At 40.4% G+C, this 20,513-nt stretch overlaps 2 protein-coding genes across 9 annotated transcripts; both read left to right on the forward strand.

Moving 5' to 3' along the window:
• Window positions 1-1,233: 1,233 nt before the first annotated feature.
• On the forward strand, window positions 1,234-14,761 carry LOC140318221 (UDP-N-acetylglucosamine--peptide N-acetylglucosaminyltransferase 110 kDa subunit). 8 transcript variants are annotated; one of them, XM_072395929.1, is made up of 22 exons: window positions 1,234-1,609; window positions 3,839-4,019; window positions 4,560-4,803; window positions 4,949-5,017; window positions 8,395-8,511; window positions 8,593-8,672; window positions 8,936-9,131; window positions 9,237-9,377; window positions 9,486-9,586; window positions 9,708-9,861; window positions 10,055-10,156; window positions 10,281-10,478; window positions 10,782-10,940; window positions 11,057-11,146; window positions 11,404-11,529; window positions 11,646-11,816; window positions 11,950-12,066; window positions 12,383-12,553; window positions 12,718-12,870; window positions 12,995-13,259; window positions 13,430-13,553; window positions 13,649-14,761. In XM_072395929.1, exons 1-22 carry the CDS (start codon window positions 1,573-1,575, stop codon window positions 13,827-13,829), a joined length of 3,177 nt encoding a protein of 1,058 aa, XP_072252030.1. In that variant the 5' UTR covers window positions 1,234-1,572; the 3' UTR covers window positions 13,830-14,761. The 8 variants fall into 8 exon arrangements, with proteins under 8 accessions (XP_072252030.1, XP_072252031.1, XP_072252032.1 ...); XM_072395930.1 differs by having other exon boundaries at window positions 12,995-13,247; XM_072395931.1 differs by having other exon boundaries at window positions 10,281-10,460.
• A 918-nt stretch (window positions 14,762-15,679) lies between these two features.
• Window positions 15,680-20,341, forward strand: gcna (germ cell nuclear acidic peptidase). Its single transcript, XM_072396455.1, has 12 exons — window positions 15,680-15,797; window positions 15,897-15,987; window positions 16,120-16,192; window positions 16,320-16,372; window positions 16,468-16,534; window positions 16,644-16,714; window positions 17,301-17,720; window positions 17,806-17,965; window positions 18,082-18,226; window positions 19,270-19,405; window positions 19,504-19,708; window positions 19,830-20,341. The coding sequence occupies exons 1-12, from the start codon at window positions 15,708-15,710 to the stop codon at window positions 20,053-20,055; spliced, it is 1,737 nt and encodes a 578-aa protein (XP_072252556.1). The 5' UTR covers window positions 15,680-15,707; the 3' UTR covers window positions 20,056-20,341.
• Window positions 20,342-20,513: the final 172 nt, after the last annotated feature.

Consider the following 20,513-nt stretch of genomic DNA (forward strand, 5'->3'; position numbering starts at 1 on the left):
CACATGTTATACAAAACATATCAAAACAAAGAAATCCCATGGTTAACCATAAAAAAAACCATTTCATTTAGTGCCTGTTGCATTTGGTAAAGAAAAGCTAAGCTGACACTTACACTAATGTGAACACTGCAGCAGGTTTACAATGTTTGTGTTTGGCGTTATCCGGATATTTCCACATTGCGTCTTTCGCTTGCAGGATGTAAGTACATTTCTGGTTCTCTTTTATTTACATTGCAAAATGTAAATAAAACCAGAATCAAATAATTTCCAATAAGACCCTGTTTTACAATGAAAAAAGAAAAGTAAAGAAAAAGAAAATATGAAGAGGGATAAGAAGAGGGAAACTGTGTGGGCAAATAGTTCAAGAATTCAACAGCCACAATTCTTAATGTAACATTTCAAAGAATTTTGGATTTTTTCGCCCATAGCACATAGTATCCTTATAAAATGCCTATACATAAAAGGGACCAGGCGAAAACGAATATTCAATAAGATCATTACACACAAAGTTATATTTCTGCATTTTGAGTGGGCCTACTATAGTCAAATTAGCCAACACCCACTGAGTGCTGAATAACTATAGTGTACCTTAAGCAGAACTACCACCTTTTTTGACAAAATAAACGAAAACAAAATGTAATGTTCAGAAAAGTAGCCTTGTGGCTAACCTGTTCAAATATTTTGACTTAGATTTCTGAAGTCATTCTAAAAATAGAATAGTGTTATTATTTAAATAAATATAGAATATATATATAATACAGAAATTATGTGATTTTCTTGAGTTAAAAAAATGGTACCCTTTGATTTTGTGGTAAATATCCCAGAGCAACCCAGTCTCACGTAATCGTACAATTCTGCGTTTCTTATTTTATGTGTTTCCTCGACACCTTTTTTGTTACCTCGCTTTATTTCACGTTTTAGCTCAGTCTCTGTTACAACAAACAGGAACTTCGTCTCGAGTATCCCGGAGCTGTTTTTTTCCCCATGTGCACTACGTCTCACTGCACCACTGTGTTCCTCCGCACCATGATAATTTGTAATCGTTTTACTTATCATTCTTGAGGTTCGGATGCATAGTTATAGAACAGCATATTAGATTTAGATGATATATTTGGATTGCATTATTTATTTTCGTAATAATCACCACATGCATTACAACGGTACATATTTTCCCTTCGAATGGCGATGTCTGGATCTAGTTTATCTCAAAAACGAGTTCCACCCAATTCGCCATTTTATGTTCTATAGCTGCTTTGTTATAACGTGGAAACCAGCTACAACCTTAAAGCTGCACATGCTTTGCCGGTGAAACATAGTTATAGTAACTGCGTTATTGTTTTTATTTTTTATTTTTATTTAGCCACACACTAACTACAACATTATTTTAATTTAGCGCTTTACGAAGTCAGTTAGCCATAGATTCGGTAAGCTAACCGGCCCTGGCTTCTCAGACAACGTGTTAGCTTGCCGCAGGCGAGGAAGACAAAAGGCAGCTGCAACGTTTTTCTCTATAACTGTTATCTACCAGAAGACACATTGACGACCACCGTACAAGACACGAAGACTGAGGAGATGGCGAGCTCGGTGGGAAACGTGGCCGACAGCACAGGTTGGTTGCTTTTATTAACTAGAGCTAGACTGCAAGCAACTAGCAGGTTGGAAAAACCACCCCGACGGTTCATGCGTTTGAGCAAGTATCCCACGTGTAAACTTGATTAAAATCAGTAAAAGCCACTGCCAGACAAAATAAAGATGATTAACACCAGGACGTAACATCGTAGCCTGGCTTTCAGCTCTGCACTATTTTCTCAAAGGTTACTGTACAAAGGGGCACTTCCAACGTATTTGTTGTTAGAAAGGCAGCGTTAGTGCATTTAGCATCGATTTGTAAGGGAAGAACGTGATCCGCGAAGGTTATATTGACAAATAAATGTACAATGTACAAATGTACAGACCTAACGATGTGCTAAATGACACGTTTGAGTAGTGGGATTTGTGCTAAATGTCTGAAAAGTTAGGTGGGTTAGTAAGCTAGCAGTACAGCATATGAATACGTCCTTGTACTTTAATAGTGTCCTTAATAATGTCTAATAATTCAGTCTTTATTTGAGAAAATGGCCGCGAGCTCCCATCCGTTATGGCCTCTGGTATTAAGGCCCTGTGGCGTCCTGCTTATCGTACCGAACGCATCCTCGTTTCCAGTCGGCGCAGATGCTGCAGATGTTTAATGATTGTTCTTTTTTCCCTTCAATACTGCTTCCGAACCATCCCAAAGTGGCACTTATACCCATTTGTGGTCAGTGAAAGCTTTTGACCCAATTATTAATTCGTATAACTGTGTTGTTATCGAAGCATATTCTTCGATTATGCATCCAAGCTTTGTTACGTAATTGTCGTGAAAGGATGACCTGTGGCGAACCTTCTTTAACGTTAAATAGCTATTTTTGCTAAGTATTGGAAACATCTTATTGAGTTCTTTCTCATTAAAGATACGCAGATATCAATCATGTCGATCTTTCTGACTTGACACAATTTAGTTAAAGATACCAACAGTTGAATTCTGGGTAATTGCAATCATTCTCTAAAATCGTAGTTCAAGATTTTAGGTATAACGATATTGCTATTTGGGCATCTGAAAAATAGGGAGTTTAGGGTATCCTTCCTATTTCAACTGCTTAACATAATGTTATGGATAGAAATGAAAAGAAAAAAAAAACTCTTGCAAGGTGTAATGTTATTACAATTAGTCATAGTTACATGTATATGCTGTGGCTATTTTTTTAACACGCCTTGCTGTAGGACCCTGATTTACAGCATTCTTTAGGCTCTATCACCATTCTTCTCCTTGGCTCTACCTGTTTGCAACAGTAAGGTGACTATTGCTTTCGGAAGACAAGTTGTCATCTAGCCACCCACATAGCCCCCAACAACCCAAAGTACAGGCTCGATGACCACTGCTCCTTATTCCCTAAAAGAAGAAGGGCACCTGTGGGGAAGGGCAGAGGGACATTTAATGGAGTCGGCGTACAAGTGGGTGTGAGCACATTCTGCCGGAATGTCCCCAAAGCCATTATCGATCCTGCCTACACCTTGCTTGATAGTTGTATCCATTTTCGATGCATCTAAATGTTGTTTGTGCCACTCTCTACTTGCTAAAGCCTTTTGCTAATGTGAATATGAGTCTAATGTAAACCTGAAAGGGTGTTCAAGATTTAGTTCTCTAATTGTAGGAGGAAAAAGATTGGAAAGCAAGATTTAATCATTATTGAGACCTTTGTTGACTGATAAGCTCTCAATGACTTTTTTAAAAAAAATTAAAATCCAGAGTTTCAACAGTGTCTTCTGCCAGTGCATCATCCATCTGACAGTTTCTTTCACCTTGTGTATTTTATTTTTTTTAAATCACCAGATTTTGAATTGCTTTTTGAGGTTTAACGGGGTGAATATAATACACGATAGTGTAGCCTGAACGCTAGCTTAATTATTTTTGATCCCTTTATGTATGAAACATTCTGACATGCATGATAAATACATACTTGATTATGTGAGAAACAAAACAACTATGTTTTGTCATGCGAAGAATTGTAAAGGATTTATTTTAAAAATCCAACAATTAGGATGTGCCATTTCCAAACTTTGCACATTATTTCATCTCGAGTTTTATGTGATCCCTTGTTTTTGCTCATTGCTTTGTTTTGTGCTCAAATTTGTTAGTCATTGTTCATTTAATGAAGCATTTCCATCTCTTTGTTTTCTATTTTCATTTGTCCGATTTTAATTTCTTCCATCACCTCTAACGTGTTGTTTTCCCCCTCCTTGGCTTGTGTTGGTGCTCCAGAACCAACAAAACGTATGCTTTCCTTCCAAGGGTTGGCTGAGCTGGCGCACCGGGAGTACCAATCAGGGGATTTCGAGGCAGCAGAGCGCCACTGCATGCAGCTGTGGAGGCAGGAGCCTGATAACACAGGCGTGTTGCTGCTTCTGTCATCCATCCACTTCCAGTGCCGAAGACTTGACAGGTGAGGTGGGGGTGGGTAGTAAGGGAGAGGCGAATCATGTGATTTGATTTGAAAGTTTTCTTCTGCAAAACCCGTTACTCCGTTCAGTGTGATCTCACTTCTTGGTGATTGTGGCTTTGCAGGTGCCAGCACGAGGGTTTTACATGTCTTGTTCTTCTTCACCTTCTTTACTATAACACATTGCTCACAGATGCTTCTTGTGCTGAAACTAATGAAGATGTGTAATAACCAATGTCAAATTTTCAAAGTCTTTACATATGGAGATTCAGTTTGAGTTAAATGCCAGCAGGATAGTTTGTATATACTTCAAGCATTTTAAGTTTTGTTTTCACTTTTTATGAATCTCTTTGAGATGTAAGATTTACAAATATATTCAACTGTATTCACCTTGATCTCCTGTTTATGTTAACCACTTACCTTTAAACACAGTTGTCCTTTTCACCTCTTGCACCTTGATGTTACCTCTACCCAAAACATCAAGCCAGCACTGCCGGTACCAGCCAGGAGTGTTAATATTGTGTTGCCATTATGGCCCTACAGGTCCGCTCACTTCAGTACCTTGGCCATCAAACAGAACCCAATGCTTGCCGAGGCCTACTCCAATCTGGGGAATGTGTACAAGGAGCGCGGGCAACTACAGGAGGCCATAGAGCATTATCGCCATGCACTAAGGCTGAAGCCAGATTTTATTGATGGGTACATCAACCTGGCAGCAGCTCTGGTGGCCGCAGGAGACATGGAGGGAGCAGTGCAGGCTTATGTCTCTGCATTACAGTACAACCCGGTAAGCGACACGCTATGTGGTAAAATCCTGATTAGGTGTCAAAGTTTGATCTGTTAATAGAGCAAACATGTTTAAGTTTTGATTACAGTTGTAACTTTCTCCCCCTTTCTTGTTTTTTTTTTTTTTTTTTCTCTTTCCCATGAAGGATCTCTATTGTGTGCGTAGCGACTTGGGCAATTTGCTTAAAGCCCTTGGGCGTTTGGAAGAGGCTAAGGTATGTTATAGCTGCTTAACATTTCTATAGATGTGGTGTTCATGTTTTTGGCATATTTTTGTTTTTGTGTCCATAATTCTTTTTCTAATGTTTTTTTAAGTACCCACTAAGGCTATAGTTATCTCACTCTTTTTTTTAAAAGATTTTTTTTTTAATGGATCTAAGTCCCTTCAGATCAAGCTTTTCAGCTTAGTGAAGGACAGAATTATAGCATCTCATCTGTTCTCAGTTCTCAGAGCCATGAACTTCTCACCCCAACTTAGCAAAGTCTTTTTGAAAATATTGGACTGGATTGAGTCAACAGCCTACAAGGCAATGAGGTCTTTGGATTTTTTTTAAACATTTTTTTCTTCTATCATACCACTGAAAGCTTTCTGTTGATTACTTTTTTTGTTTTGTTTTTAGACGGCCTTATTTTATTTTTCAGTATCGTATACTCATATATGTTTTTTCCCTCTCACTTGTAGTCCCACAGTCCTTTGCTGTACTCCGACCTTTTATCAGAGGTCTGCCCCTTCCCTTTCAGGAAGAAAGGCTGGAGTTATAAATTTACATAGCTAATCTAACCTCGGCCCTGCATTTTCATATTGTGCACGTTGGAGGGAAAATGCTGGCTCGGTCTTTAAAGTAAACATGAACTGATGAGAAGCTAGTTTATCTTTGAAGTGCAAAAGATAAGATGGTTTCTAACCTAAATGCTATACTCCTATATTGTATATAAAGTGCCCAGTGACAGTCTTTTTTTCTTTCTTTTCTTTATTTTTCCATCTCAGTTTGCTGTCAGTACAGTTGCTGCCAGTGTGGGTTGGTGTTCCCCCTCCCCAGGAGTTACAATTTTAATTTGTGACTTTTAAATACTGTGTTAATTACAGGGGGCTTCCTTGGTTGGGTCAAATCTGGTGTTAAGGAGTTGTCCTGCTGGTTACAGGCCATCTTATTTCGTGCTAGAGGGGGGTAAAGGAGTGTTGCGGAGCATTAGGGTGTCACAAGCTCCCCAGCTCTGTTGCTCTGCCCCCCCGCGCGCTTGCTGAGGATTGGTGGAGTGTGCGCGCTTAGAGCTGTCTTCCTGACCATTTGACTCATCCAGGCACACTCAGAGTGCTGTTCAAGTTCACATGAATTAGTTTTACCCGTGGTTAAGTTACTATTTTTTTTACTCAGATGGTTATCCCTCCTAGTATCAACTTATTTAATCATGTGGACTTTAGAAAATTCTCCTGTGCCTTACAATGGTCAAAGTGGTGTCAGGCAGACAGCTCACTATCTGTACTCCACCACCTGCGTCAGATGCTGGGTTAGAAGAAGACAGAAACGCGCGCAGCAACAGCGATGACCTCTTTATTTCAGACCTGTGGAGGCTTCTAGATACAAGTAATTCAATTTTTTCCCTACCCATTGGCCAGGATTCAAGAAAGCAGGCCAGGATAAAGAAATCAAAGTTTAAAAGATATTTCATGAAAATGCTAGAATGGAAAAACAATGATTAATATTTCTTCCCTTCTCCTTCAAATATGTCATAATATTCCTAAAGTGGGATCAGTTCATTTGGGCAAGATCAAGCCAGTAACTGCCCTCCTGTAGTTTGAATTGAAACCTGAATTGAAGGACAACTGGAAGTCTGTCCATATGCCACTGATAAACTGTACACGTCAAAGCCTTTCTTCCCTCCCAGTTCCCCTATAAGCATTCCCCTTGTTTCCTTTGAAATAAAGACATTCATTGCATGACTGAAAACTATAAATATTATAATAGCGTTTAAGTTTGTTGTGATTTGGTGTTTTATTTTCAAATTTTACAAAAAAAAAAAAGAATGTATTGTTTGAAAACTTTTACTAACGATCTTGTTTTCTGATTTTGTCTCTTTTGGTTTTTCCACAACTGATATTGTTATTTAGAAGGTTTCAGGTGGGTGACACTATTCCTGCGTAGGTGCCTGGCGGAAAGGAACACTAGGGCAGCCTCAGTCCTCTCCTCTTCTTCCAGCCAGCCGTGACCGCCACTCTGACAAAGTCCAAAAATATGGTAACGGGTTTGTAACTGCCACCAAAAGAAAAAAACCACCTCACTTCATGCTTGAGCTCCTCTGTCTTGTGGCTTCCTTTGAAGAGCAAAGAAAAAAAGTAACATACCAAATCACAGTTAGCGTTTCTTAGAGGTATATGCTATACTAATTACCCAATTTTATATTAAGTATAAAGAAACTGGAAGCTATAATCGTGAAAAACAAGTAAGAACCCTCTAACTCTTACATGTTGGTTATTTTTCCTGTTTTGTTTTGTTTTGTTTTTTCCCTTCTTTATTTGGAGATGCAGCATTCTGATGATGATGCAGCTAGTGCGCTGTGAGTCTGCAGTAACGCAGGGGCTGCGCAGCGTTATCCTTCAGTCAACCAAAATGGCGGAAAGCGCACGCATGCAACCCCACACCCCTTTATTCCCTTTGGCCTGTTGGTTGCGGACCTCTCCCCGCACAAAGCCAGCCTCGCTCCCAAGTGAACCCAGATCTCTGACGTGATTGGCTTTTGAAAACGCATTTGTTTTCTGCAACAAATTTTTACGTATTCAGTGAAAAGTGGCACTTGGTAGTTGATCATAATGATTTATTCCTAAATTTTCCCATGTTTTGAAATGTGTTGCCACGAGTAAATTTTTCACCCCCAGAAACACATGGGTGCCAAGTGTGTGCTAGTCTGGTGTTGCAGAACATCTGCCAGGGGTTGTTGGTCTGCAGCTGTTTCACCAGGCCATTCAGCAAGCGCAGCGGCGAGTAATCACTTTGCCAGGAGCAAAGTCATGCAAACAGCGTTTAATGGTGCATTGTGGTTGTGGCAAGAGATCCACGCGCGCGCTCGCGTTTGTAGCGCATGCATTACAGGGACCAGCACCTGCACAAAGTGTCCAGCATCCAAGGTTTTGAAAAAAAACATGTCAACAGGAAATATGGCTTCCGTGCAACTATTGATGATGTTTATCATTTTATTTTTGTAGTTTTCTAGCTAGCTACTATGGGTCAGAGTTTTCAACCAGATCAATGTTGACATGATCACTTGGTAAGGCCCAACTACAGTTGGTGAAAATGTGGTCATAACTGCAGGATGAGGGCCTACGTGTGGGTGTCGGTTGGATCCGCGCAGCGTAGGAAAAAGCAAGGCAGCTTTGCGCGGCAGACTTGCGCCAGCGAGCCCATGCTGCAGACTCACTTTTTGCCATCATGGAGTATTGTCACTAATTTTGTTTTCTCTGCCCTTTTCGTTTTTTCTTACTTTTATTCTCAATCTTCTATTTGTTTTTATTTTACTTTCCCCCTTCCTCTCTACACACTACCTCCCATTCTACCTCTTCTCCTTTCCTGTGGTTTTCATTGTAAACCCATTGAAGGCTTGCTACCTGAAAGCCATTGAGACTCAGCCCAACTTTGCAGTGGCTTGGAGCAACTTAGGTTGTGTATTCAATGCCCAGGGAGAAATATGGCTTGCCATACACCATTTTGAAAAGGTAAGTTAAGTATTTACTTACTTCTGTGTTTTAGCATATTCTGGTATTGTCTGCTGTTACATTCTTGGTTTCAATTTTCAGGCGGTGACTCTGGATCCAAATTTTCTTGACGCATACATCAATTTAGGCAATGTTTTGAAAGAAGCCCGCATCTTTGACAGGTGAGACTAATGTGGCATGGCTGTATGATACTTTCCCTTGTCTTCTTTAAATGCACACCCCACCACACCCATTGTGGAATTAACAGTGACTCAGTTTTTTAGGCAGGGTAGACGTTCTGCACTTGCATAACCTCTATTGTGTTCAATTTGTGTATTATAGCACAAAAGGTGCTGAAATAGATTTGTATTACACTGTTAAAGCTTCTTGTGTGTTGTGAGTTATTTGAAAAAAATGAACTTGTATTCCTGACTTGTGTTTGCAGAGCTGTGGCTGGATACCTGAGAGCCCTGAGTCTTAGCCCCAACCATGCAGTTGTCCATGGAAACCTGGCGTGTGTCTACTACGAGCAGGGTCTCATTGACCTGGCCATCGACACCTACCGTCGTGCTATTGAACTGCAGCCCCACTTTCCTGATGCCTATTGCAATTTGGCAAATGCCCTAAAGGAGAAAGGCAATGTAATGTGCATTTGAATGCTCCAAAATCTTGAATATTTCCTGTGTTCCTTTAATTCCGTGAACATTTACCAATTTCACTGAAATTACCATGTGTTTCTTATCCAGGTGTCGGAAGCAGAAGAGTGCTACAACACGGCTTTGCGTTTGTGCCCAACTCATGCCGACTCCCTGAACAACTTGGCCAATATCAAGCGTGAGCAGGGTAACATTGAGGAGGCAGTCCAGCTCTATAGAAAAGCCTTGGAGGTCAGTTAATAGGCAGCCATTTCTGTTACTTTCTATTGCAAGCTGCTGTTCTGTAAATGTGGGCAGAATAACTTTTTTTTTAATCATTATTATTATTATTATTATTAGGTGTTTCCGGAGTTTGCAGCGGCTCACTCTAACCTGGCCAGCGTCCTTCAGCAGCAGGGAAAACTCCAGGAGGCCCTCATGCATTACAAGGAGGCAATAAGGTTTGTGATTACATTATTCTCCACCATTCATATAACGGCATTTAAGCGAGTTGCTTTCAGACTTTGTTGGGGGGTAAATGGCCAAATCAATTGACACCAGTGTAAACTTTTTTTCCTTCAGAATCAGCCCCACATTTGCTGATGCCTATTCCAATATGGGCAACACACTGAAGGAAATGCAAGATGTGCAGGGAGCGCTGCAGTGCTACACCCGTGCCATCCAAATCAACCCCGCCTTTGCTGATGCTCACAGCAATTTGGCCTCAATTCACAAGGTAGGAGGGTTTTTTTTTTTCTTGCATGTTATTGCATTAATAGTCTCACAGTTGAACCACATCTGCATAAGGCTTCACTTGTGCTCCTGTATGTGTTGAATGTGTAGATAAACCTCTGTAATTAATTGAAGACTAAAACTAACTGTTTCGAAGGTCGATTACATTATAGTTTCTGCTTTAATGTATTGATTAGGATTCTGGAAACATCCCAGAAGCCATTGCATCTTACCGCACAGCCCTGAAGCTCAAGCCGGACTTCCCTGATGCTTACTGCAACTTGGCACATTGCCTACAGGTTTGTTTAAGCTCTAATTTTTGTTGTCTTTTAATTTAATGACTGGATTAGCAGTTATTTATTGTTGACACATTGAAAATGAAAAGTAAGACTTTTTTGACTTTTCCTCTTGTTGCTTCTCCAGATTGTGTGTGACTGGACAGATTATGATGAGCGGATGAAAAAACTTGTGAGCATTGTGGCTGACCAGCTGGAAAAGAACCGCTTGCCCTCAGTGCACCCACACCACAGCATGCTGTATCCACTATCCCACAATTTCCGCAAGGCTATCGCTGAACGCCATGGGAACCTATGTCTGGACAAGGTACACGCACTGATCAAAGCAAGTAACCTTTAATTTATATTTTTTGAGGGTTATAAGGTGGCTGGTGACGGCAGTGGCTGTCTGCGGGGTTATGGGGAAGGTAAGGGATGAGCAACATGCTCAAAATACTTTACTTTATCTAAAAGAAGCTGAACAGCTGGTGGTTAAGGGTTGCTTATGCAGAGGGTATTATTTAAGGATAGACTAGAAGTTTAGGTTGAACGCTAAAATGATTTAGATGAATTTGTATTGGTCTTCTGTGTCTGTAAGTACAACTTGTCCCATATGAAAATATTTATAACGCCATTGCTTATTCCACAGATTAATGCACTACACAAACCTGCTTTTGAGCACCCTAAAGATCTGAAGGCCAGCAGCGGACGACTGCGTGTCGGCTATGTCAGCTCTGACTTTGGGAACCACCCAACTTCCCACCTGATGCAGTCCATTCCTGGAATGCACAATCCTGAGAAATTTGAGGTAATCGAATTATACACTGAGTTAACCTGTGTATTTTGCTCATTCCAATGTGATCTTTGCAGTGAAATAAAACACAGGGGTTAACTCAAATCTTTTCCTTTTCTTTTTTTCTCAAGGTGTTCTGCTACGCACTCAGCCCTGATGATAGTACCAACTTCCGTGTGAAAGTAGTAGCAGAAGCTCATCATTTCACAGACCTCTCACAGGTAACATTTATGATCTGGAGTTTCTTCTTTTTAATGTTCATGTACAGGGAATTTATCCTTTTTAACTGGTCATCTAAAGGAGAGTTATTAAGTGCTTAAAAAGTGGGGAAACTTCTTTTTGGCAAAATCTGCAAGTCCAGTTGCCTTCTGTTTAAGCAGAATGACATGACCTTAATATTTGAGAATCTATAGAAAATTTTACTTTGGACACCAAAAATGGCCAGCCTCTTATGTGAAAACTTCCCTTTCAATTCTAGATCCCTTGCAATGGCAAGGCAGCTGATCGTATTTTCCAGGATGGAATCCACATTCTGGTCAACATGAACGGATACACCAAGGGAGCCCGAAATGAGCTGTTTGCTCTTCGCCCTGCTCCCATTCAGGTAAACCTTTCATGTAACCTCATGGAAATAAATGCCCGCACCTTTAAGGTCATGTTCAGTCTGGTATTTATAGATTCTGATGTACTAGCTTTAAAGAATATTTACCTATTCAACAGGCTATGTGGCTTGGGTACCCTGGAACCAGTGGGGCTCCCTTCATGGATTATATAATCTCTGACAAGGAAACATCACCTCTGGAAGTAGCTGAGCAGTACTCTGAGAAACTCGCCTACATGCCCAATACCTTCTTCATTGGAGATCATGCCAATATGTTCCCTCACCTCAAGGTTTGTCCATCCTCATATTGCTGCCGTTCGTTTCTGTGCATTTAGGGTCTACTCACAACATTTGGGTTTTTATGAAAAATAGGAAATTGATTTGAATAACTAACCAGTGTTTTATTCCTTCTTTGCCTCACAGAAAAAGGCAGTGATTGATTTCAAGTCAAATGGACACATCTTTGACAACCGCATTGTTCTTAATGGTATTGATCTGAAAGCCTTCTTGGACAGTCTGCCAGATGTCAAAGTGATAAAGGTGAGTAAGGAATACTCCCCTTATAACCTTGGAATGAAAATAGAATTGTTAGTATAGTAAAATCTGTCATTGGAGCACTACACTACAGTGTTTAGAGTAACCGTAGACATTGTTTGTCTTTGTGTTCATGTTACTTTTATGATTTTTACATCTCAATGACGGGGCACAAATGAATAATTCCCCACCTTCGCTGCCCATGCATTGTTTAAGTCATCATACGTGTGCATATGAACCCCTCTGTTACAAATGTTATAAAGAATGCTTTGATATTGAACTATGAACAAGGTTTTACATTGAAACTGTCCTCTGTGACTAGATGAAATGTGACAACAACCAGGAAGCTGCTGGGGACACAAATGGCGCTCTGTCCATGCCGGTTATCCCCATGAACACAGCAGCTGAGGCAATCATCAACATGATTAATCAGGGCCAAATCCAGGTCACAATCAATGGCTTCACAGTCAGCAACGGTCTTGCAACCACACAGGTACGTCTGCATTGGACACACTTATCAATATAAATACACATTTTGAGGTGTCATGTCCACAGCTTTTTAAGATCTTACCTACAGTTATATTTGTTGTCTCTGAGGCTTTTGGTTCAAATTTTCAACACCTGGCACACTGCAAAGAACTTTGTTTTGTATATCAGATCAATAACAAAGCTGCAACTGGAGAGGAAGTACCACGCACTATCGTTGTGACAACCCGCTCCCAGTATGGTCTCCCAGAGGATTCCATTGTCTACTGCAACTTTAACCAGCTCTACAAGATTGACCCGCCTACTCTTCAGATGTGGGCCAATGTAAGCTGGTCGTGTCATTCTAGCAATGGCTCCAAATGTTACTACAACTCTGTACTTGGAAAAAGATCACTTCATTCTAAGGTTTGGTGAAAGATCTGTGTTTAAACTCCAAACATTTCTGCAGATCCTGAAACGTGTGCCCAACAGTGTACTATGGCTTCTCCGCTTCCCTGCTGTTGGTGAGCCCAACATCCAGCAGTACGCTCTGAACTTGGGTCTGCCTGCCTCCCGCATCATTTTCTCTCCCGTGGCGCCCAAGGAGGAACACGTGAGAAGAGGCCAGCTGGCTGATGTGTGCCTAGACACTCCTCTTTGCAATGGTCACACTACAGGCATGGATGTTCTCTGGGCTGGCACTCCCATGGTAACCATGCCAGGTGAGGATAAAAGTATGTATTAAAGGAAAGATCCACTCAGATTCTACTCGTTGATTTATACAAAGAAAACAAAACGTTTAATTAAACGAAAGCATATGTAAAAGATGGTGAGGTTTTAAAGTTGCTCAGAAGCATCTAATGAACAAGTCATAAATGGAGTATGTTTACTTAAAACATTGTAGGTGAGACCCTTGCTTCCCGTGTGGCTGCTTCACAACTCCGCTGTCTGGGCTGCCCTGAGCTTATCGCCCAAAGTCGCCAGGATTATGAGGACATAGCAGTCAAACTGGGCTCTGACATGGAGTAGTAAGTAGATGCTGTTCTGACTACCTTGTTTGTTTTTTTTTTTTTTTTTTTTTCTTGTCAACTTACATATCTGACGGGCTCTTCTTCTCCTGCAGCCTGAAGATGATCAGAGCACGTGTTTGGAAACAGAGAATCTGCAGCCCCCTTTTCAACACTAAACAGTACACAACAGACCTGGAAAGGCTCTACCTCCAGATGTGGGAGCACCACAGCAATGGCAACAAGCCAGAACACCTGGTCAAATTCCAGACAGTAGAGACCAGTGAGAACGCCTGAACTGGAAGCGCAAATCTTCTCCAGCGCATCAAAACTGTTTTTAACAATTATCAGCAACATAGTTTGAATGGTCAGTTTCCACTCCAGTTTCCTCTCATTTACTCTTAATGGGACTCTTTAACAAGGAGCCTACACCTTCACATTTGTCCCCAATTAAATAACTTATCGTCTGCATCTCCTGAGCCAGATTGAGCCTGATACTTTCTGGCACCTGGTCTGAGACTCTTGTCCTGAAACATTCTATATGTATTTGGTAAGCATGAGAGGATTGTGAATGCCCCGCTACCCCTTCAGTGCGTGGAACAGTGGATTACCTTTTTTTTTCTTCTGTAAGTGTGCAGACAGGACTAATTGCAGCTCGTGGAGAGAATGCCCAGCCGTCATTACTTGTTGATCTATTTATAAATGGATTAAGAGTGTTGTGCGTTTTAAAATGAGTGTTACACCATTAAAATTATAACTGGCTCAAGTGTCATCGGCTTTAACATGCAATTGTGAAACATTGATTGCATCAGATCTTCAGTTTGTCTTGCGCTGTCCTTGAATGGCTGCAACAAGTAGATGTGTAAGTTTCAACAAACTAGGCTGTATGACTTTGTCCACTAAGCAAATGCCAACTTTTATTAATTTTGTCAGTCAAGGAATATGTTCAGTAGCTATTGTCCTTTTTGATGATTGAGTTTGTACATATGATTGAACCGTTGGACAGAAGAACTTCTCTCACGTCCTCGAAAAGCGCTGAAATTTCAGTTATGTCAGCTTCTTTTTTTCTTTTTCTTTTTTTTTTTTCCTTGTTTTAAATAAAAACCAGGAACGGGCTAGGTAAGTATTTTCTAAGCAGTTTTGTTTTTGTATTGTCTGTTAACTTTATGCTGTTGGTGATGCTGCAAGTCTCTATATATAATAAAAAAAAATAGAGATTGCACAACTCATTGCCTTGTCATGCTTTTAGTGTTTTGTGCCTTTTTATAATTTTTCATATTTCTCTTTACTGATAAATTTGTATTTGATAAATATTTGGTATTAAATGGTGGTATTAAACTAACAACTGAGGTCTTAGGCTGACAGTGATAGTTGGGTCCAGTCCGATAGTCTTTTCATGCATAGGAAGCTTTCAAACTGAGTTAAATAACACGGGAGCATTGAAGTCAGTATTCCGTACATGCTAAAGAGAAACGCTTCAGTCCTTTCTTTATTTCTTTTTTTAATGAAAAAATATTCTGTCCTATGATAAACTACCGCCATGACTGTATATGTGCTCAGACTATCAGTACACCGCGGTCGTCTTTTACTAAAGTCAATACGAATTTTCTCTACATTTCCTATCAACCTCATGGATTTTTTTAAACGATTTTAAGAAAAAGAGCTCAAAATATACGTTCGCTATTCCTCCGGATCTGACGTCACGCTATTGTTCGTGACATGCTCCAATTGGTCAAAAATCTCCATGACAACTTCCGGTGAAGTGAGTCACACGATTTAAATCTTACCTTCAGTGTTTCCTTGTCAGCCTGGTTTTAAAAACAGAGACTCTTTTGGTAATCCTATCTCAATCAAACTACATTTACGAAATCTACAAATATATACGTATATATTTTTTTCTTTTTAAAATAACGGGTTAGTGTGATGTATTCTAACGGAAAAAATCGAACAAGTATATATTTGCTGCGACAGACAACTTTACTAGCGAGTTGCTAACCATAATGCTAACGGCTTCTAGTTTTTTGTTTTTCCTTTTACCTACAGGAAACTGAAGAGCTTCAATTCTACGTTTTAAGCCTATTGTGTTGTGTGTCTCATAAATCACAGGCTCACTGTGGTGCATTTACTGTTTTTTTTTTTTTTTGTTTTTGTTTTTTTTAAACATTTGAAGAAATTATGAACGATGAGATCTGCAAAACGTTTGGAAGAGTTGCTAAAAAGATGGGATGGATGGATGAGGGAGGACTGGACGCAGCAGAAAAGAAGGTTTGTTACCTTTTCAGGCCATACAGACGTGGATTTGGAAAGTAAAATGTTAGGGACACATGTGATAAGTAAAAAAGTAACTCTGCTGCCATTGTCTAGTTGATGAGGGAAATTGGAAAGACGCGTCATATTGGAACAAGTGGAACTGTCATGGTGCTGAACGAGTCGAGTGATGAAGAGTTTGAAAAGTGTGAGTAATTATACACCCTACAAGAATGTGACTTCTAATGTGTGAACATATAATTATATATGTATATATATTTCCATATAAGTGTTGTGCTGTTAGTTTAAATTTAGTCATGTTTCACTTTTAATTTCTTAGTTCTTGTGGAAAAGTTTACACCCCGAGCTAAAGCTCCTTCACAGAAGCCTCGCAGTGCAGCAAAGACAAAAAGGTATGTAGAACATAATGAAAATATTTTCATGAAGCTGTATGTTGTTTCTGATTGGAATATATTACACCTGCTTTTGTCTTGTAACACTTCCGGTCAAGGTGTTAAATCTAAATCTTGTTCTGTTCAGCTCCAGTGTTTGTGTGGTGAGCTCGGATGATGATGATGTCACTTTTGAGACGTGTGAGTGCATTTCTTCTGAGTCTTCTTGTCTAAATATGTGTCTGTTAGATGTGAGACCACCTCATTCTCTCATGACCTCTTTTTGCACATTAAAGTTCTGCAACGAGTAAAAACTCCTACTACCAAACTCAAGAAAACCTCAGAGAGTGGGAGTGAAGATAGGTGAGGTTTTTAACTTTTTTTTTTTTTTTTCTTTTTTTTTTTTAACTTTGAAGCACGGCCAGCAGTGTGTGTTTAATGTTTTTATTTTTTCCCCCTGCTCATTCCACAGCCTCAAAAAATTCATAGTGGATGACTGCTCATCTGGCGATGACTTTATTGAGCCCAAATCAACTTTTAGAGGTACTTTTGTGCAACTTTTGTTTAAAAACTTTCGTTTAAAAGACTGTTATCCTTAATTGATAGGCAAGCAACACTCCAGAATGGGAATACAGTGCTTTAATAACTGTATTCATCAACCCGGTCTCAAACTCTGGCAAACTGAAAGAGTTCATTGATAATTTGCCTTTCTTTAGCGCCATCATTTAGTTTCTCAATTTTGACCTATTTCCCAGGTTCTGCCTGTGGTGGACTTTGTCACTGGGATTTTGAAACCAATGCATTGCTGGTTAGTTTGTGAAGTATATCCCTAAGAAGTCAAAGCGTTTGAACTGTTGATTTTGGCAGACCGACCATTCTGCCTCCTTTCTTTTATCATCACTCTCATGGTCACCTCTTAACTGTTACTCCACCTCACCTTGATGTAAACTTCTGCAATTTATGGCTGAAGCTTGGCACTTTTGTTTTGAATCCTGTATTTCTTTTTTTTTCTTTTGCCGAGTAGAATGAGCTGAGAGGCTGAGGCCAAATGATAACCAGTGTTCGCCTATTTATAGTCTGATTTTTTTCATTTGCATTAAAGTGATTTAACTTGTCCTCTGCTCTACAGTTCCGAGGACGAGCAATACTCCTGTGGCTCGGCAACCATTCAGGAAACCATTCTCTCAATTGAATTCGCCAGTCTTTGTCAGTGACAGTGATGACGATGATGATGTTGTCATCAGGAGCACTTGGAAGATTCGTCACTCAAAGCCCAGGCCGCAGCTAAAGGCTAGCAATAATGATGAGGAGGACAAAAGTGATGAAGAAAACCGTTTGCCATCACTGCCTTTTTCTCCCAGTCCGCTTCCCTTTACTCTTCCTCCCAGTAAAACTCAGACATCAGTACCTTCACCCAAACGCACCTTCTCAGCACCTTCTAGACTGGATGAGTCGAGCAGTTCTGAGGAGGAGTTTGCATCTCTTCTAGAGAGACTGAAAAGGAAAAACAATCTCACAGCCACTTCATTCTCACCTAAGACCACTAAAGGTAAAGTTACTGCTTTATTTTGACTGTCATAAAGCTATTTTCTTTGTAGTGGTGAGACCAATTACCTTTTTGTTTCTAAATGTAGAATCCAGTAAGGAGCCTGTTGTTTCCGCTCCAGTGAAGACTGCAACACCAAACTTTAAACCACTACAAGAGAAACCTCAGCATGTGAAGACACCAGGGAAATCCTCCATCATGAGGCCCGCAGTCAGCCAGTCGGAGCCCAGACATGGTCCCTCCAGCAGGTACATTTGTCCACATGTACAGGCCCGATCGTTGTTTTATCAGCTGAAGTGGTTTGAATGTCTTTCGGTCATTAGGTTTTCCTTTTTTAAGTGGTCTCATTTCATTTATCTTCCAGGGTGGTGCTGTGTAAGACCCCAGGGTGCTTTTTGCAGTCACTCACAAACCCTGACTCCATGTATGGGGCAAGTTTCAGGAAAAAGAAGGAGGAGCTCACAAGCAGATTATACCGTCTGTACAATACCAGTGTATTTGACAATAAGGTGATGAACGACATTTCCCCCTTATTTAATTTGCATTGTGTTGAAATGTACTGTTCAGATCATACATATTTATTCAGTTAAATATCAGTGTTGTTTAAAAGCAGGTGCAGCATAATGATGCATTCATCTGCAGGTTTTCACAATATAATAAGAAAGATGTAGATCCAGGTTGAGGATTTTCCAACTCTTCACCCGTATGCACTCTGGTTACTTTGGCCAGATATAAAGAACTGTTGTCTTGCCCATCAATCAATCACACTTTGTTTGAATAGCACTTCTCATACAAAATTAATTGAGCAGTGCAGTGCAAAAAAAAGAGTCAAAACAATAGAAAAGGAGTAAAAAATCCCCAACCCTTCTATTACAGATGTAAAAAAATGCATCCAAACATAAAAAATTAAAACCAGCAAAGCTGTGTTGATGGCAAAAAAATACTAAAATTAAAAGTCAGACCAAAACGGTTGCTCATAAGTTTGTTGTTAATAGTATCAGGTCTGTTCTAGCTGCCCTCAGGTCGTCAGGAGGCTGGTTCACAGATGAAAAAGTTTGCCTCACCGTGGGTTTAAGTTCTTACTTTGAGTATAATTAAAAGGGCTCCACGAGGAGACGTCGGGGTATGCAAGATGAGGTGAATCCGATGGACCCAGACCAGAGTCTATGAAGAGTTTTTATGAACTCCTTGGAAGAACCTTAAAAATGAGTTCTTGAACGGACCGGTGCAGAGACTTGGTAGAATTGGTGTATTAAGAGCTCTCTCTCTGGTCGTAGTCCACAGTTGTAACTGGAAAAAAGTCTTCTTGGGCACAATGCAGAACTTTACAGTAATTTAACACCCCCCCCCCCCCCACCCCCACCCAAAAAAAAAAAACCAAACAAACAAAAAACAGAGTTGTCCAGTTAGTTTTGAGGAATTTGACGGAATCTGAGCTTTTTCTTTCCACCATTTTGACATTACAACTCAAAGCTGGATTTAGTTTGAGAAGCAAATATTGTTCATGAGTAACGATCAATTTCTTGTCCTTGTCTGGCTTTTACCCTTCAAGCTTCCAATCAACATGTCAGTGACCTGGAATAAGAAGATGCGGAAAACAGCTGGTTACTGTATTACGGGGCAGGAGAGAAACGGAGGAAGCCGCTACGCCCGAATTGAACTGTCAGAGAAAGTCTGTGACTCTGCAGGTGAGCATTTTAAGTCACATGGTCTGTAGTAGGTATTGTCCCTGTAGAGTAGATAATAGTATTGTCCTTCCTTCCTTTTTTTTCTCTCTCCATCCCAGATCGTCTGAGAGACACACTGATCCACGAGATGTGTCACGCTGCAACATGGCTGATAAACGGCGTGAGGGACGGTCACGGAAACTTCTGGAAGCTGTACGCCCGCAAGGCCACGGTGGTGCATCCTGAGCTGCCCATGGTCACACGCTGCCACAGCTATGACATCAAGTACAAGTTCCAGTATCAGTGCAGCCGCTGCAAGAACACGTAAGTCTGCCTGAGTTCTTATTTGTTTATTCTTTTAGGTGAAGGAGTAGATTTAAGCATGCTGTGCAGATCTAAGAGCTGATTTATGCTGAGTCATTCTTTGCATCGTGACACTTCACAGGATCGGCCGTCATTCCAAGTCGCTGGACACGCAGAGGTTTGTGTGCGCCCTCTGCACAGGACAACTGGTCTTACTGACGCCTTCGAAGCCACGCGCTCCCACAGCTTTTGCCAACTTCGTCAAAGAACATTATGGGAATGCGCGACAGGAGCTAGCGGGACAGAGCCATGCGGAAGTAATGCGAAAACTCAGTGCAGACTTTGCCTCAAAAACCAAACTCAGTTAAAGCTGAGCCGGTAACGTCGGAGCAGGACTGTTCAAATGTCAAAAATACCTCCATTCAACTTGTCTTACATTTCTGAGCCGCTAAATCATTTTTCATGTCTTCTCTGTGTTTGTATTTGATTGGAGTTGCTGTAACTGGGAAATTTGAGCCTAAACAGCAGGATTGCTTTCCTGAGTTTGTGTGTTTTTGTGCAGAGTGCATACTTTCATTGAGATCTTAACCATCTCTGGGTTTTAATACCCAGTGGAAATCATTTTTTTTATGGAATTGACATAGCACTGAACCTAGATCATCATCTTAATTGATCTTTTGTTTCCAATGTGACTTTTTAAATTTTTTTTTCTATTCTATGAAATTTACAAATAAAGTTTGCATTTGTAATGCAACCATAACAAACATTTGACATTTTTATGTGCAGCTTTCAGCGTGCAAACAGATGGGTCGTCACTTACTTGGAG

This window comes from Leuresthes tenuis, unplaced genomic scaffold (genome assembly GCF_036924035.1).
Source record: "Leuresthes tenuis unplaced genomic scaffold, fLeuTen1.0.hap1 SCAF_11, whole genome shotgun sequence".
Taxonomy (NCBI): Eukaryota; Metazoa; Chordata; class Actinopteri; order Atheriniformes; family Atherinopsidae; genus Leuresthes; species Leuresthes tenuis.